This window comes from Nycticebus coucang, chromosome 14 (assembly GCF_027406575.1).
Source record: "Nycticebus coucang isolate mNycCou1 chromosome 14, mNycCou1.pri, whole genome shotgun sequence".
NCBI classification, from domain to species: domain Eukaryota; kingdom Metazoa; phylum Chordata; class Mammalia; order Primates; family Lorisidae; genus Nycticebus; species Nycticebus coucang.
This window is the reverse complement of record NC_069793.1, coordinates 55,673,512-55,688,544: the sequence shown is the minus strand read 5'-3', so window position 1 is coordinate 55,688,544 and position 15,033 is coordinate 55,673,512. Positions and strand designations below refer to the sequence as shown.

The window sequence follows — 15,033 nt, the reverse complement described above, 5'->3', positions numbered from 1 at the left end:
CTGGTTCTTTCCAGTATTCCAGTGAATGGAATTGCCTTGGATTCTATTGCCTTGGATAGGTCAATAATTTCTTTGTACCTTAATTTACTTCTTTGACAGTCCTGTACAGAGATAAAATTCCATTATTTCTCACATCTAGAACTGCACTCAGGAACTATGTCTGTATCAGGAATTGTTCTCTCACTCCTCTGATGCAGTTACTTTTATCTCTTGCAGACTTTCTAATTCAAAGTTCAGGGCAGTGCCTGTGGCTCAAAGGAGTAGGGTGCCGGCCCCATATGCCGGAGGTGGAGGGTTCAAACACAGCCCCAGCCAAAAACTGCAAAAACCAAAAAACAAACAAAGTTCAACCAATATTTATAACCAATATTGCCTTCTCCATGGTAGGTAATGCAAGGAGAGTAGAGATGAACTCAACACATATGCCCCAGTATCAGTGCGTGAAAGCCACTGTCATGTTTCCCAACTAAGTCTAAAACCTTGCAAAGAGCTTTCTGCCTGTGGACGCTGCCGAGGAAGCATCGTTAAAGTCTCTCTTCCCACTGCCGTCATGTCTAAGTCAGAGTCTCCTAAAGAGCCTGAACAGCTGCGGAAGCTATTCATTGGAGGGTTGAGCTTTGAAACGACTGATGAGAGTCTGAGGAGCCATTTTGAGCAATGGGGAACGCTCACAGACTGCGTGGTAATGAGAGATCCGAACACCAAGCGCTCCAGGGGCTTTGGGTTTGTCACATACGCCACCGTGGAGGAGGTGGATGCAGCAATGAATGCAAGGCCACACAAAGTGGATGGAAGAGTTGTGGAACCAAAGAGAGCTGTTTCCAGAGAGGATTCTCAAAGACCTGGTGCCCACTTAACTGTGAAAAAGATCTTTGTTGGTGGCATTAAAGAAGATACTGAAGAACATCACTTAAGAGACTATTTTGAACAGTATGGGAAAATTGAAGTGACTGAAATCATGACTGACCGAGGCAGTGGGAAGAAGAGGGGCTTTGCTTTTGTTACGTTTGATGACCATGATTCTGTGGATAAGATTGTCATTCAGAAATACCATACTGTGAATGGCCACAACTGTGAAGTAAGGAAAGCCCTGTCAAAGCAAGAGATGGCTAGTGCTTCCTCCAGCCAAAGAGGTCGAAGTGGTTCTGGAAACTTTGGTGGGGGTCGTGGAGGTGGTTTTGGTGGAAACGACAACTTTGGCCGTGGAGGAAACTTCAGTGGTCGTGGTGGCTTTGGTGGCAGCCGTGGTGGTGGTGGATATGGTGGCAGTGGGGATGGCTACAATGGATTTGGTAATGATGGAAGCAATTTTGGAGGTGGTGGAAGTTACAATGATTTTGGCAATTACAACAATCAGTCATCAAATTTTGGACCTATGAAGGGAGGAAATTTTGGAGGCAGAAGCTCTGGCCCTTATGGTGGTGGCGGCCAATACTTTGCCAAACCACGAAACCAAGGTGGCTATGGTGGTTCCAGTAGCAGCAGTAGCTATGGCAGTGGCAGAAGGTTTTAATTATTCCCAGGAAACAAAGCTTAGCAGGAGAGGAGAGCCAGAGAAGTGAGAGGGAAGCTACAGGTTACAACAGATTTGTGAACTCAGCCAAGCACAGTGGTGGCAGGGCCTAGCTGCTACAAAGAAGACATGTTTTAGACAATACTCATGTGTATGGGCAAAAAACTCGAGGACTGTATTTGTGACTAATTGTATAACAGGTTATTTTAGTTTCTGTTCTGTGGAAAGTGTAAAGCATTCCAACAAAGGGTTTTAATGTAGATTTTTTTTTTTTTTGCACCCATGCTGTTGATTGCTAAATGTAATAGTCTGATCATGACGCTGAATAAATGTGTCTATTTAAAAAAAAAAAAAAAAAAAAAAAAAAAACCTTGCAAAGAGAGGAATGGATGGTAGAAAATGAGAGACCTATGTTGTCCAAAGTAGTAATGGCATAACTTAAATCTGAGACTCCAAACTCTGGACATTTGCTCATTCTCCCTATCTGCCTATCCCATTGGTATTTGTCTAACAATAACTTCCAGTCTTTGTCTCTTGCCCTTTGCTTACCCTGATCCTTGACCTCCTTCAGAGGTCATTTGGTTCTGATCCACAACCTTGTTCTGATGTTAGGTTATGAACATGCTCCCAATCTGAAACACTTAACCTGACTCCAGAACCCTGGTTTAAGCCTGCTGACATACGAAATTATTCTCTTGACACCTGTCCCATGCCCATCATTTCAATTTCATTACAGCTTCTAGTCCTGCTTCCTCATCAACTGCTGCCTGAAGTTCTAGTGCTGTACAGAATTATAAAATCTTTTTTAGCCTCTCTGGAAGAACATAGGAATTAAGTAATAATTAGTTTATTTGACAACATTACACAGACAGGATATAAATTTGTTCACAACTGCAGTATGTGTGAGCATCAAGTTATTATGTCTTTCTGTACTTCCAACTTTCCATCTTTAAGCTAAATACATTTGCCATCATTCTCTCAAATATATATATATATATATTTACATAATTAAAATAACATGCACTCTGGGATTACAACAAAGCTATACCATACTCCTGCTTTCCTAACTGTACTATGAGTATTTAAAATATCTAGAAACTAATTGGCTCCCTAAAAGGAATAAAAATTAGAGTAATTTCTTCTTTATAATAGTATCTAAGCCATTTCACAAAATATTTCTGACATGCTACATAAAAAGAAAAATATTATAGACGAATTAAGTAAAGCATACTCTTCTGAAGAAATTCAATGGTGGGTTCTTTTTCATCAAGAAAAAAGATTTTAGAAATGCTGACAGTTATCTCATAATTAACAGGTTTTACATGTTCAGATGTAATTGCATTGAGTTTTCTGAAAGAGAGATGTATCTGAGCATTCTTACAGAGGTGGGGATGGGGGGCTATTCTTCAGAGTACATTTTATTGGGTTAACTCACTTTATGGCTTTGACTTTTCTACTAAAATGGATGCATTTTCCTTTTAATTTAAAAGACACAAAGTATCCTCATTGTTCTAGTATAAAAAGTAATTCTAAAGTGTTATTATATAAAGTATGATTCTAGGCCAAGCACAGTGGCTCATGCCTGTAATCCTAGCACTCTGGGAGGCTGAGGCAAGCAGATGACTTAAGCTCAGTTCAGAGACCAGCCTGAGCAAAAGCGAAACCCTGTCTCTAAAAATAGCCAGGCGTTTTGACAGACGCTTGTAGTCCCAGCTACTCAGGAGGCCGAGGCAAGAGAATCACTTGGGCCCAAGAGTTTGAGGTTGCTGTGAGCTATGACACTACGGTACTCAACCCCAGAGTAACTAGTAAGATTCTGTCTCAAAAAAAAAAAAGTATCATTCTAAAATTTAAAAGAATTAAGGAGAGTCCTCATTTCAATCCTAAGGAGATGCTGTATAGGGAAAGGATAAACAGAAGCAAATAGTTTCCTGAAATTATGCCAAGGGTACATGTCAACTGCCTGGCAGGAAATGCTTTTGGAAGACCCAGATAAACAGACTATCATCTTTTTTTTTTTAATATTCTCTTTGGCTTCTTACAAAGCAAATGTGCTGGGTTTAACTAGCATCATAAACATAATAAGCAGAAAAGGCACGAAGAATTTTTAAATGATGGTACCTGCAGGATTTATGACAATTAAATGGTCTGTCCTTCACTTTTTTTTTTTTTTTTTGAGACAGAGTCTCACTCTGTTACCCTCAGCAGAGTGGCATCCTAGCTCACAGCAACCTCAAGCCATCCTCTTGCCTCAGCCTTTTTTTTTTTTTTTGGCAGGGGCTGGGTTTGAACCCACCACCTCCAGCATATGGGACCGGCGCCCTACTCCTTGAGCCACAGGCGCCACCCTTGCCTCAGCCTTTTAAGTAGCTGAGACTACAGGACCTGCCAGGCTAATTTTTTTTTTTTTTTCTTTTTTAGTAGAGATACATCTCACTTTTGCTCAGACTGGTCTCAAACTTCTGAGCTCAAGCAATCCGCTCAGCTCAGCTTCCCAGAATGCTAGGATTACAGGTGTGAGCCATGTGTCATTCACTTTTTTTTTTTTTTGCAGTTTTTTTTTTTGCCGGGGCTGGGTTTGAACTCGCCACCTCCGGCATATGGGGCCGGTGCCCTACTCCTTTGAGCCACAGGCACTGCCCCTGTCATTCACTTTTCACACACATGAACTTCACTGCTCAACAAGCATGTACCCAATAAATGCCTGCTGAAATTTGGTAGTAAATTAAATCTTATCTTCCCATTAATTTTCATCATGGTTTATCTTTAGAGATATTTTCATTTAGCAGCCGTTCTTAATACTTTAGCATTATAGAATGGTAATATTTTCTTGCATTTACACAGCATTCACTTCTCAAAATATTTCACATCCATTATCTTAATTTTTTTCCCCTAACATCTTATTTTACTGAGTGTGGTGGCTCATGCCTATAATCTGAGCACTCTGGGAGGCCAAGGTGAAAGGATCACTTGAGCTCAGGACTTCAAGACCAAATTTAGACTAAAAACAGGAAAATACCTGGGTGTTATAGCAGGTACCTGTAGTGTCAGCTACTCCAGAGGCTGAGGCAGTAGGATTACTTGAGCCCACAATTTGAGGTTGCTGAGAGGTAGGCTGGACACCATAGCACTCTAGTCTGGGCAACAGAGTGTGACTTCGTCTCAAAACAAAAAACAAACAAACAAAAAAACCCAAACAAACAAACAAATAAATAAAACCTTGGGTTCAATAATTTGGTTGTAGTCAAAGATTAAGTTAGAGAGACAGGTCTAGAACTAATTAATCCAAAACATGTTCTAGTATAGTCCCCTCTGTCTCTACTAAATATCAGAAAATGGATCTGAAAATCCCACCATCTTTACCAAACCACCTTTTAAAAAAATTTTTTTTAAATATAAGCAATTGCCCCTCCAGTACACCTCATGGGCTATGACACTGCCACTGGGCAACACTTTTTCTTTTTCTTTTCTTTTTTTTTTTTTTTGAGACGGTGTCTCACTATGTTGCCCAGGCTGACCTTGAACTCCTGAAGGGATCCTCCCACCTCAGTCTCAGGCCTTGGCACCATGCTTTCCTGCTTTCTTTAACTACAAAAAGGATAATAACAATGTAGGTGTTGACTGTGAAGGCTTATTATCAACCAGATAAATAGCCTGTCTTGCACTCAGCCTTTCTGCATATCTTTTCTCTCTCCACCAGCCACCTGTTCTATTCAGCTCCAATCCAAACAGCCCATCTTTCTCCTTTCTCACACTGGGATCATCCTCTGCCCCACCCACTTCATGCCCAATCTTGCCTGGTCACAATGGGGAGCTAAAACTTCCCTGACCTAAGGAACAAAGTAATATGAAAGGTGACATACTTCTATCTGCTATGCCTCATCCTACAGTCAAGGCACCTCAGAAAACAGCATGAGCAGGTGGTGCCTGTGGCTCAAGGAGTAGGGCACTGGTCTCATATGCCAGAGGTGGCGGGTTCAAACCCAGCCCTGGCCAAAAACCAAAAAAAAAAAAAAAAAAGAAAACAGCATGAGCTACCTCAACTTTGGGGTCCTTCCTCATGTCCCATAACCACCAGCCATGACTCCCAATATCAACCCAATCTGCCCCTCCCTCTCAAACTGGACATCTTTGCCTTAGTTACTATTGGCATTAGGTGGCAAAAATAAAGAAACTTCGTGTGAGGCCATTTTATATTCTTGCAACAAAATGTGTTAGAGGATTCTAGGGCGGTGGTGGCATAGGAAGCAGCAGAAATCCCCTTCTCACTTAAACAACTGCACTGGCAGAGTGCGTCTGATGTAACTATTTTGGAACTATGGAGTCTATTGAAGCCTTGCAATTTCCAGGGGAAGAACTGGACATAAATTTACATTAATGTTGGTTAATTTCAGCTGTTAGCACCGCAGGAGGCACCCATCCCAATCCTCATGGCAAGCAGCTTTTTCCAGGTTCCCGAATCAGTTTGCACAAAGCTATGGGAGCCAGGAAGACTTCCTGGCCTTCTTTCTTACCTGAAAGGGCCAATTTTTCAAAAACGATGCTCATGGCTACCTAAGCCTAAATTTAAAATAGAGCCAAGCACCCAGTGCTGACTAACAAACACACATAAACTCTTGAGCTCTGCCAAAAAGTGCATCTTTTAGCTCTGGACTTGGAAACCAATCATCAGGGCTTACCTAAACCAACCAATAAGCACCCCTGACAATCAGGATTCAGCTGTATTGACCAATCAGGAGTCAGCCATATTAACCAATCAGAACTAATCACATCTCAATCCTTCATTTTCATTAATTGGACTGCTTGGGAACTTGGGGTGGAAACTGTTACAAAACCTGAGCTTTCTGGCTGGGCATGCTGGCTCAGGCCTGTTATCATAGCACTCTGGGAGTTGGGGCAGCTGGATCACTTGAGCTCAGAAGTTCCAAACCAGCCTGAGCAAGAGTGAGATCTGATCTCTACTAAAAATGGAAAACTGAGGCAAGAGGATTTCTTGAGCCCAAGAGTTTAAGATTGCTGTGAGCTATCACACCAGGGCACTCTACCAAGAGTGACAGAGTGAGACTCTGTCAAAAATAAATAAATAAATAAATAAAACAAAAACCTGAGCTTTCCCTTTGTTCTCAGAACTCAACTTCATTTTAAACTGGAGGCTGCATCTCCTTGGTTTGTAAACTATTCACTGGAATAAAGTCCTTTTCTTCCAATTATTTTTCAGAGAACTTTTATTCACAGTCTTCAAACATCAGAGATCTGTGTTACAACTGCTGATAGCTGTTTTTGATCACAGACCTTCAGACAAAGAGGCAAGTGGTTATTGTTACAAGAATAAAGTTGGACCCTAACCCCCAATACCCTATGCAAAAATTAATTCAAAAAGTATCCCAGTCCCACAAAGAAAGCCTGGGTCTAGATGGTTTCAATCAAATGTTTAGGAATAATATCAATTCTACACAAACTCTTCTGGGGAATAGAATCATTCCATGAGGTCAATGTTATCCTAATACCATAACAAAGACCTTAAAGAAGAAGAAAACTAGTGATCAATATCCCTTATGACTATACATGCAAAAATCCTTAATAAAATATTAGCAAACTAAATCCAGCAACATATAAAAAGGATTACACACCATTAAGTGGGATTTATCCCAGGAACAGAAGGTTGGCTTAACATCCAAAAATCAACTAATTGCAATACACTGTATTAAAACAATAAAAGATTACGATCACATGATGCATAAAAAATATTTGACAAAAATCTAACAATCATTCATGATTAAAAACTTCCAAACTAGGAACAGAGGGGAACTTTCTCAACCCAATAAATAGCATCTACAGAAATCCAAACATTGGCCAAGTGGGCTGGCTGACACCTGTAATACAAGCACTTTGGGAAGCTGAGGCAGGAGAATCATTTGAGCTCCAGAGTTGGAGATCAGCTTGAGCAAGAATAGACATCATCTTGGGCGGCGCCTGTGGCTCAGTGAGTAGGGTGCCAGCCCCATATGCCGAGGGTGGCGGGTTCGGACCTAGCCCCGGCCAAACTGCAACAGAAGAATAGCCGGGCGTTGTGGCGCGCACCTGTAGTCCCAGCTGCTCGGGAGGCTGAGGCAAGAGAATGGCGTAAACCCAAGCATTAGAGGTTGCTGTGAGCTGTGTGACGCCACGGCACTCTACCCGAGGGCAGTACAGTGAGACTCTGTCTCTACAAAAAAAAAAAAAAGAATAGACATCATCTCTACCAAAAATAGAGGAAATCAGCCAGGCATGAAGTAGCCAAGCATGGTGGTTCACACCTGTAGTCCCAGCTACTTAAGGCTGAGGCAGGAGGATCATTTAAGCCCAAGAGTTTGAGGTTGCAGTGAGCTACGATTAGGCTACAGCACTGTACCCTGGGTGACAAAGTGAGACCATGTCTCAAGAAAAAAAAAATCCAAACATCACACTTAATAGTAAAAGGCTGAATGTTTTCCCTCTTAAATTAAGAAAAAGGCAAAGTACTGAAGGTTCCAGTCAGTGCAATAGACAAGAAAAAGACATCCTGATTCAAAAGGAAAAAGTTAGTCTTTCTTTATTCACAGAGTATGTGATTCAGAATGTGGAAAATCTTGAAGAATTAACACACAAAAAATTAGAATTAGTAAATGAGTTCAGCAAGATCACAAGATGCAATATCAATATGCAAAAGTCAACTATATTTCTGTACAATAGCAATAAGTAATCTGAAAGTGAAATTGAGAAAACAATCCTATTCAGAACAGTGCAACAATATTTAATTTGTTACAGAATTACAAAATGTACACTAGGCACTATGCAACATCACTAAGAGAAACTAAAGAAATTGAAAGAGATGAACAGATGAATTAAAAAACCCAATATACTTAAGATTGCAATTCTTCCTGAATTGATCTATAAATTCAATGCATCCTCTGTGGAAACGTCAACAGTCATTATGCAGAAGTTGACAGTGAATTTAAATTTATGGAAATATAAATGTACTAGAATATTAAAACAATTTTGAAAATGAAGAACAAAATTGGTGTACTTATACTTTCCAATTTCCAAACTTATTAAGAAACTACAACAATAAAGACAGTATGTAGTATGGCATAAGAACAGACACATAGAGTAATGGAACAGAATTTAAAGTCTAGAAATTAACTCTTATACTTATGATCAATTGATTATAGACAAAAGTATGAAAATAATTTATTTGGAAAAGGATAATCTTTTAGACAAATATAACTGAGAAAATTGAACATCTGCATTCAAAGAGATGAATTTAGTCCCTTACCTCATAACATACATAAAAATTAATGCAGAATGGCATAAAGTTAAGTGTAAAAATTAAAATATAAAAGTTTTAGGAGAAAAATTTTAAAAAACTTCAAAACTTTGTTAGCCTAAGATTTTTTTAACTCTAATTCCAAAAGTACCATCTATTATATAAAGGGGAAAAAATAATAAATTGGACTTTATCAAAATTTTAAGTTTGTACTTCGAAAGACACCATTAAGAAAATGAAGTACATGACTGACGTGGACTGGAAGAAAATACTTATAAATAACACATCTGATACAGGACTCCTGTCCAGAACTCCTATAACTCAACAATAAGAAAAATCAGAAAGCCAATTTACAAATGGGCAAAAGATTTGAACAAGACATTTCACCAAAGAAGAAATAAAAATAGCTAATAACTGGGGCGGCGCCTGTGGCTCAGTCGGTAGGGTGCTGGTCCCATATACCCCGGCCAAACTGCAACCAAAAAATAGCCGGGCGTTGTGGCGGGCGCCTGTAGTCCCAGCTACTGGGGAGGCTGAGGCAAGAGAATCGCTTAAGCCCAGGAGTTGGAGGTTGCTGTGAGCTGCAACATCACAGCACTCTACTCAGGGTGATAGCTTTGAGACTCTGTCTCAAAAAAAAAAAAAAAAAGAAAGAAAAGAAAAGAAAATGTTCCTAAACCGGCTTTTGGTGATGTTGAGACACCTCTTTACGTTTACTAAAAATTACTGAATTAGGGCAGCACCTGTGGCTCAAAGGAGTAAGGCACCAGCCCCATATACTGGAGGTGGTGAGTTCAAACCCGGCCCCAGCCAAAAACTGCAAAAAAAAAATTTACTAAATTATACATCATACTTTGACACAGTAATCTTTTTTTAAAACTCTACATGGATTTTAACTGTGGTCTTGGCTTGGGACCCGTAGCACAGTGGTTAAGGCGCTGGCCACATGCACCGAGGCCAGGGGGTTTGAACCTGGCCCAGGCCAGCTAAACAATGACAACTGCAACAAAAAATAGCCAGACGTTGTGGCAGGTGCCTGTAGTCCCAGCTACTTGGAAGCTGAGGCAAGAGAATCACATAAGCCCAAGAGTTTGAGGTTGCTGTGAGCTGTGACACCACAGTACTCTACTAAGAGCGACAGAGTGAGACTGTCTCAAAAAATATATAAATAGGGACGGTGCCTGTGGCCCAAAAGAATAGGGCACCTCCCCCATATGCCAGAGGTGGTGGGTTCAAACCTATCCCCAGCCAAAAGAATAAATAAATAAATATTAAAATATATATATATAAATAAAAATTAAATTAAAATAAATCTGTGGTCCCCAACCCCCAGGACAGTATCAGTCTATGGCCTATTAGGAACCAGGCAACACTGCAGGAGCTGAGCAGAGGGTAAGTGAGGAAAGCTCCACCTGCATTTATAGCCACTCTACATCACTCATATCACTGCCTGAGTTCCACCTCCTGTCACATGAGCCTCAGCATCAGATTTTCATAGGAGTGCAAACCCTACTGCAAACTGTGTATACAAAGGATCTAGGTTCAAGTTCTTTATGAGACTTTAATGCAGTGGTTCTCAACCTTCCTAAAGCCGCGACCCTTTAAAACAGTTCCTCATATTGTGGTGACCCCCCAACCATAAAATTATTTTTGTTGCTACTTCATAACTGTAATTTTGCTATTGTTATGAATCGTAATGTAAATATCTGATATGCAAGAGACCCCCAAAGGGGTCGCGACCGGCAGGTTGAGAACTGCTGCTCTAACGCCTTATGATCTGAGGTAGAGATGAGGTAGTGACGCTAGCAAGCTCAGGGCTCCCACTGACTCTCCATTATGGTGAGTTGTATAATTATTTCATTACATATTACAATGTAATAATAATAAAGTACGCAATAAATATAATGTATTTGAATCATCCTGAAACCATCCTCCCCACCAGTACCCAGTCCGTGGAAAAGTTGTCTTCCCTCAAACTGGTCTCTGATGCCAAAAAGATTGGAGACCACTATTCTAAATACTATTCTTTTAATCTCTCACGCTTTAAAAATGACAAAACTTTTCTCTAATTATTCCTGCTCTGTAATTAATTTTTCAACTTCCAGTCAATTTTTAACAAGTTGTGAAAGCTAATTTTCAGAAGTTTGATTCATTTTCTTTAATCTGTATAATCAAGATGACAATTTTAATAATGAGTTCTTTCACCCCCCAATAAACCAATGAGTTCATGTAATCAGGCAAAATGAATGATCTAATGCCTTGGGCTGCACTGCACTACTATTTGACAAAGCTCTAACAATTCTACAGCCCCTAAGTCTGCTGAAGAAATAAAAATGCCATCTGTCAAATAAAATGATTTATACAGTCTCTGGTATGTACACTATAAATCATTGTCTAACTCTGGCATGGCACCCATTATTGCATCCTGGGTTTTTAACTCTTTGTTGTCCTCCTTCCCTTAGAGAAAAAGAATTTACATTGCTCTTCACTAGACTTGTTTTTTCTCCTCAAAAATACAGTACCAATCTCGTTCCTTATATTTCAGCATTACAGACTTCTTCCAATTCATCTACTGCCTAAAACATAACCTAGACAAGTAACTTTTATCTGTTAGACATGGTGAATTTACCCTTATGAAGATATAGGTCATGAAAAACTCATGCTGACAGCTTATTTCTGTAGACCAGTCACATTCTTCATTAGTTGCCTTCCCTCCATTTACTATTTCATATCCAAGTCTCACCAGTGGCTTTCAGAAGTACCTGGCTTAACCTGGGTAGTATCGCATCCATAAGGGCCTTGATGGCAGGTCATGTTCTATCTTTAGTCCCAACTATTTTTTTTTTTTTTTTTTTGCAGTTTTTGGCTGCAGCTGGGTTTGAACCCGCCACCTCTGGTATATGGGGCCGATGCCCTACTCCTTTGAGCCACAGGCGCCGCCCTTTAGTCTCAACATTTTTTTGGCAGGGGGACACAGTCACACTCTGTTGCCCAGGCTGGAGTGCCGTAGCATGACAATAGCTCACCGCAACTTTGAACTCATGGCCTCAAGGGATTATCCTGTTTTGGCCTCCCAAATCATTAGAATTACAGGCAAAAGCCAGCACGTCTGACCTCAGTCTTAAAAAAGAGAAAAAGGGTTCTCTCAATTTGTGGTTTAGAGAATGAACCTTCGAATTATAAATATACACATGTGCAAGTATATTTAAAAATGAAAAATAAAACTAAATACAAAGGTATAATTTAGTGTCAGTGTTTAGGCTTCAGTTTCATTTCAAGTATCTTATTTCCCATGCATTTCTAATTTCTTTTTTTTTTTTTTTTGTAGAGACAGAGTCTCGCTGTACCGCCCTCAGGTAGAGTGCCGTGGCGTCACATGGCTCACAGCAACCTCTTAACTCTTGGGCTTACGCGATTCTCTTGCCTCAGCCTCCCGAGCAGCTGGGACTACAGGCGCCCGCCACAACGCCCGGCTATTTTTTGGTTGCAGTTTGGCCGGGGCTGGGTTTGAACCCGCCACCCTCGGCATATGGGGCTGGCGCCCTACTCACTGAGCCACAGGCACCGCCACCCATGCATTTCTAGATATTATATTCCTGGAAAATGTATTCAATATTCAATATGTTCATTAACATACTTATAGTTTCTATTTTCACTTATTTTTTTTTTTTTTTGAGACAGCGTCTCATTTTGTCACCCTGGGTAGAGTGCTGTGGTGACATTGTAGCTCACAGCAACCTCAAACTCTTGGACTCAAGCAATGCTCTTACCTCAGACTCCTGAGTAGCTGGGACTACAGGTGCTTGCCATAACACCTGGCTAGTTTTTCTATTTTTAGTAGAGCCAGGGTCTTATTCTTGCTCAGGCTGGTCTTGAACTCCTGACCTCAAGCAATCCCAGAGTGCTAGGATTACAGGTGTGAGCCACCACACCTGGCCCACTGTAGTTAGTTTTTACAAAAAAAAAAAAAAAAGAAGTGCCAGGTGCCTGTGGTCCCAGCTGCTCAGGAGGCTGAGGCAGGAAGACCACTTGAGCCAAGGAGTTTGAGGTTGTTGTGAGCTAGACTGACCCCATGGCATGTAAGAAGGTGGATATATTCATTTGCTTCCCTATAGTAACCTTTTTAATACCTATAGGTATCCCATAACATCGTTATACATCATAATTATACACAATAACAGAGTCTCAGTGGCCGCGGGGTTGAGTACTGTGTCTTCATAGCTCACAACAACATCAAATTCTTGGGTTCAAGCAATCCTCCTGCCTCAGCCTCCCAAGTAAGCTGGGTCTATAGGTGCCCGCCACAATGCGGCTAGATTTTCTATTTTTAGTAGAGATAGGGTCTCGCTTTGCTCAGGCTGGTCTCAAACTCTTGGGCTCAGGGGATCCACCAGCCTTAGCCTCCCAGAGTGCTAGGATTACAGGTATGAGCCACCATGCCCAGCCTTTTTTTTTTTTTAAACAGAGTCTCACTCTGTTGCTCTGGGCTAGAGTGCAGTTGCCAGATTGTGGCTCACTACAACCTCAAAGTCCTGAGATCAGGCAACCCTCTTGCCTCAGTTTCCCAGGTGGCTGGAACTGCAGGTGTGTGATAATAATGATGATGATGACGATGATAGTAATAGAAGGAGACAACTCTTGCACAGGCACAGTAGCTCATGCCTATAATCCCAGCACTCTGGGAGGTACAAGAGGGAGGACCACTTGAGCTCAGGAATTGGAGACCAGTCTAAGCTAGAGTAAGACTTCAACTAAAAATAGAAAAAATGAGGTAGATGTGGTGGTCCATACCTGGAGTCCCAGCTACTCGGGAGGCTGAGACAAGAGGATCACTTAAGCCCAAGAGATTAAAGTTGCAGTGAGCTTTGATGAGGCCACTGTACTCTAGCTGGGATGAGAGAGTGAGATTCTGTCTCAGGAAAAAAATTACAACTCTTATCTAAGCTAATAGGGGCTATCTGAATTAAAACTTAAATCAGAGTAATTTCAACAAATGTCTATCGAACACCCACTACTTAACAGGCCTTGGAATGTTTAGGAACAAATAAGGAACAGTTTCCACCTTCAAGGAGTTTATAGGCTTTAGGCAGAGAATGAATCATAACACTACACATAATTTAAATCAGATTGGAGTAAGTACTACGATTTTTTTTTATGGCCATGGCAACAGAGGTGACAATTGGGAATATTTGGAAAACATTTCAAAGAGTTGACTTTAAAAAAAGAAAGTAATGCTGGGCAGCGCCTTTGGCCTAGTGGGTAGGGCGCTGGCCCCATATACTGGGGGTGCGGGTTCAAACCCAGCCCCGGCCAAACTGCAACAACAAAAACATAGCCAGGCGTTGTGGCGGGTGCCTGTAGTTCCAGCTACTCGGGAGGCTGAGGCAAGAGAATCACCTAAGCACAGGAGGTTGCTGTGAGCTGTGATGCTACAGCACTCTACCAATGGTGATAAAGTGAGACTCTGTCTCTACAAAAAAAAAAAAGAAAGAAAGTAATGCTTTAACTGGAATGACTGGACTTATGGAATATAAAGGGAAAGACATAGTGGAAGACCAAGCTGAAGTTTGATTAAGATAATAATACTAGCTAATATTTATTGAGCATTAACTATACGTCAAGTTACACAGATGAAGCTAAAAGTTATGAAGCCAGGATCTTGAAATCCATAATTAAAAGGGCCAAACTCTGTCTCACTCCAAAAGCTCATTGTAAAAGCAGTTAACAATTATCTACCTCTTCTCTCACTAATTCCTAGGCCATCCTTGAAGACCTATCTCCAGTACTACTTTCTCTGCAACCCTTTCCTTGACCCTTCCAGCTGACCATAATCTCCTAAATTTATCATCTTATCCCTACAGATTTTATGTTCATCATTTTCTCCTTATTCTCCTTTAGTCTGATTCACTTTCTATTCTTCATAACTCCTACAACAGTGCCTGGCACATGATAACCCTAGCAAAATCTGTGGAGCACTTATTCTTTGCGAGGTATGGTGCTAAGCATTTTGCAGGAATTATCTCATACACTCCTATCAGTACTCTAATCCACCCTTTCAATAGCTTTTTTTTTTTTTTAGCCTTTACTGTGACAGATAAAATACTAAATGCACTTTAAACTCTGTAAACAAGACAGATACGATGCCTGATTAAAGTCTAGGGAGGCTGGTACTATTGGAATCACCAGGCAGAGATGAGAAAAAATGAGGCTTAAAGAAGTAATTGGTTTGCTCAGA

At 40.7% G+C, this 15,033-nt stretch overlaps 1 protein-coding gene across 1 annotated transcript; it reads left to right on the top strand.

Moving 5' to 3' along the window:
* Positions 1-491: 491 nt before the first annotated feature.
* On the top strand, positions 492-1,867 carry LOC128565135 (heterogeneous nuclear ribonucleoprotein A1-like). The gene has a single exon (XM_053561427.1). It carries the CDS (start codon positions 551-553, stop codon positions 1,511-1,513), a length of 963 nt encoding a protein of 320 aa, XP_053417402.1. The 5' UTR covers positions 492-550; the 3' UTR covers positions 1,514-1,867.
* Positions 1,868-15,033: the final 13,166 nt, after the last annotated feature.

Bases quoted from the DNA above. Each gene is read 5' to 3' on its own strand.
- LOC128565135 (XM_053561427.1), top strand. From the start codon at position 551: ATGTCTAAGTCAGAGTCTCCTAAAGAGCCTGAACAGCTGCGGAAGCTA.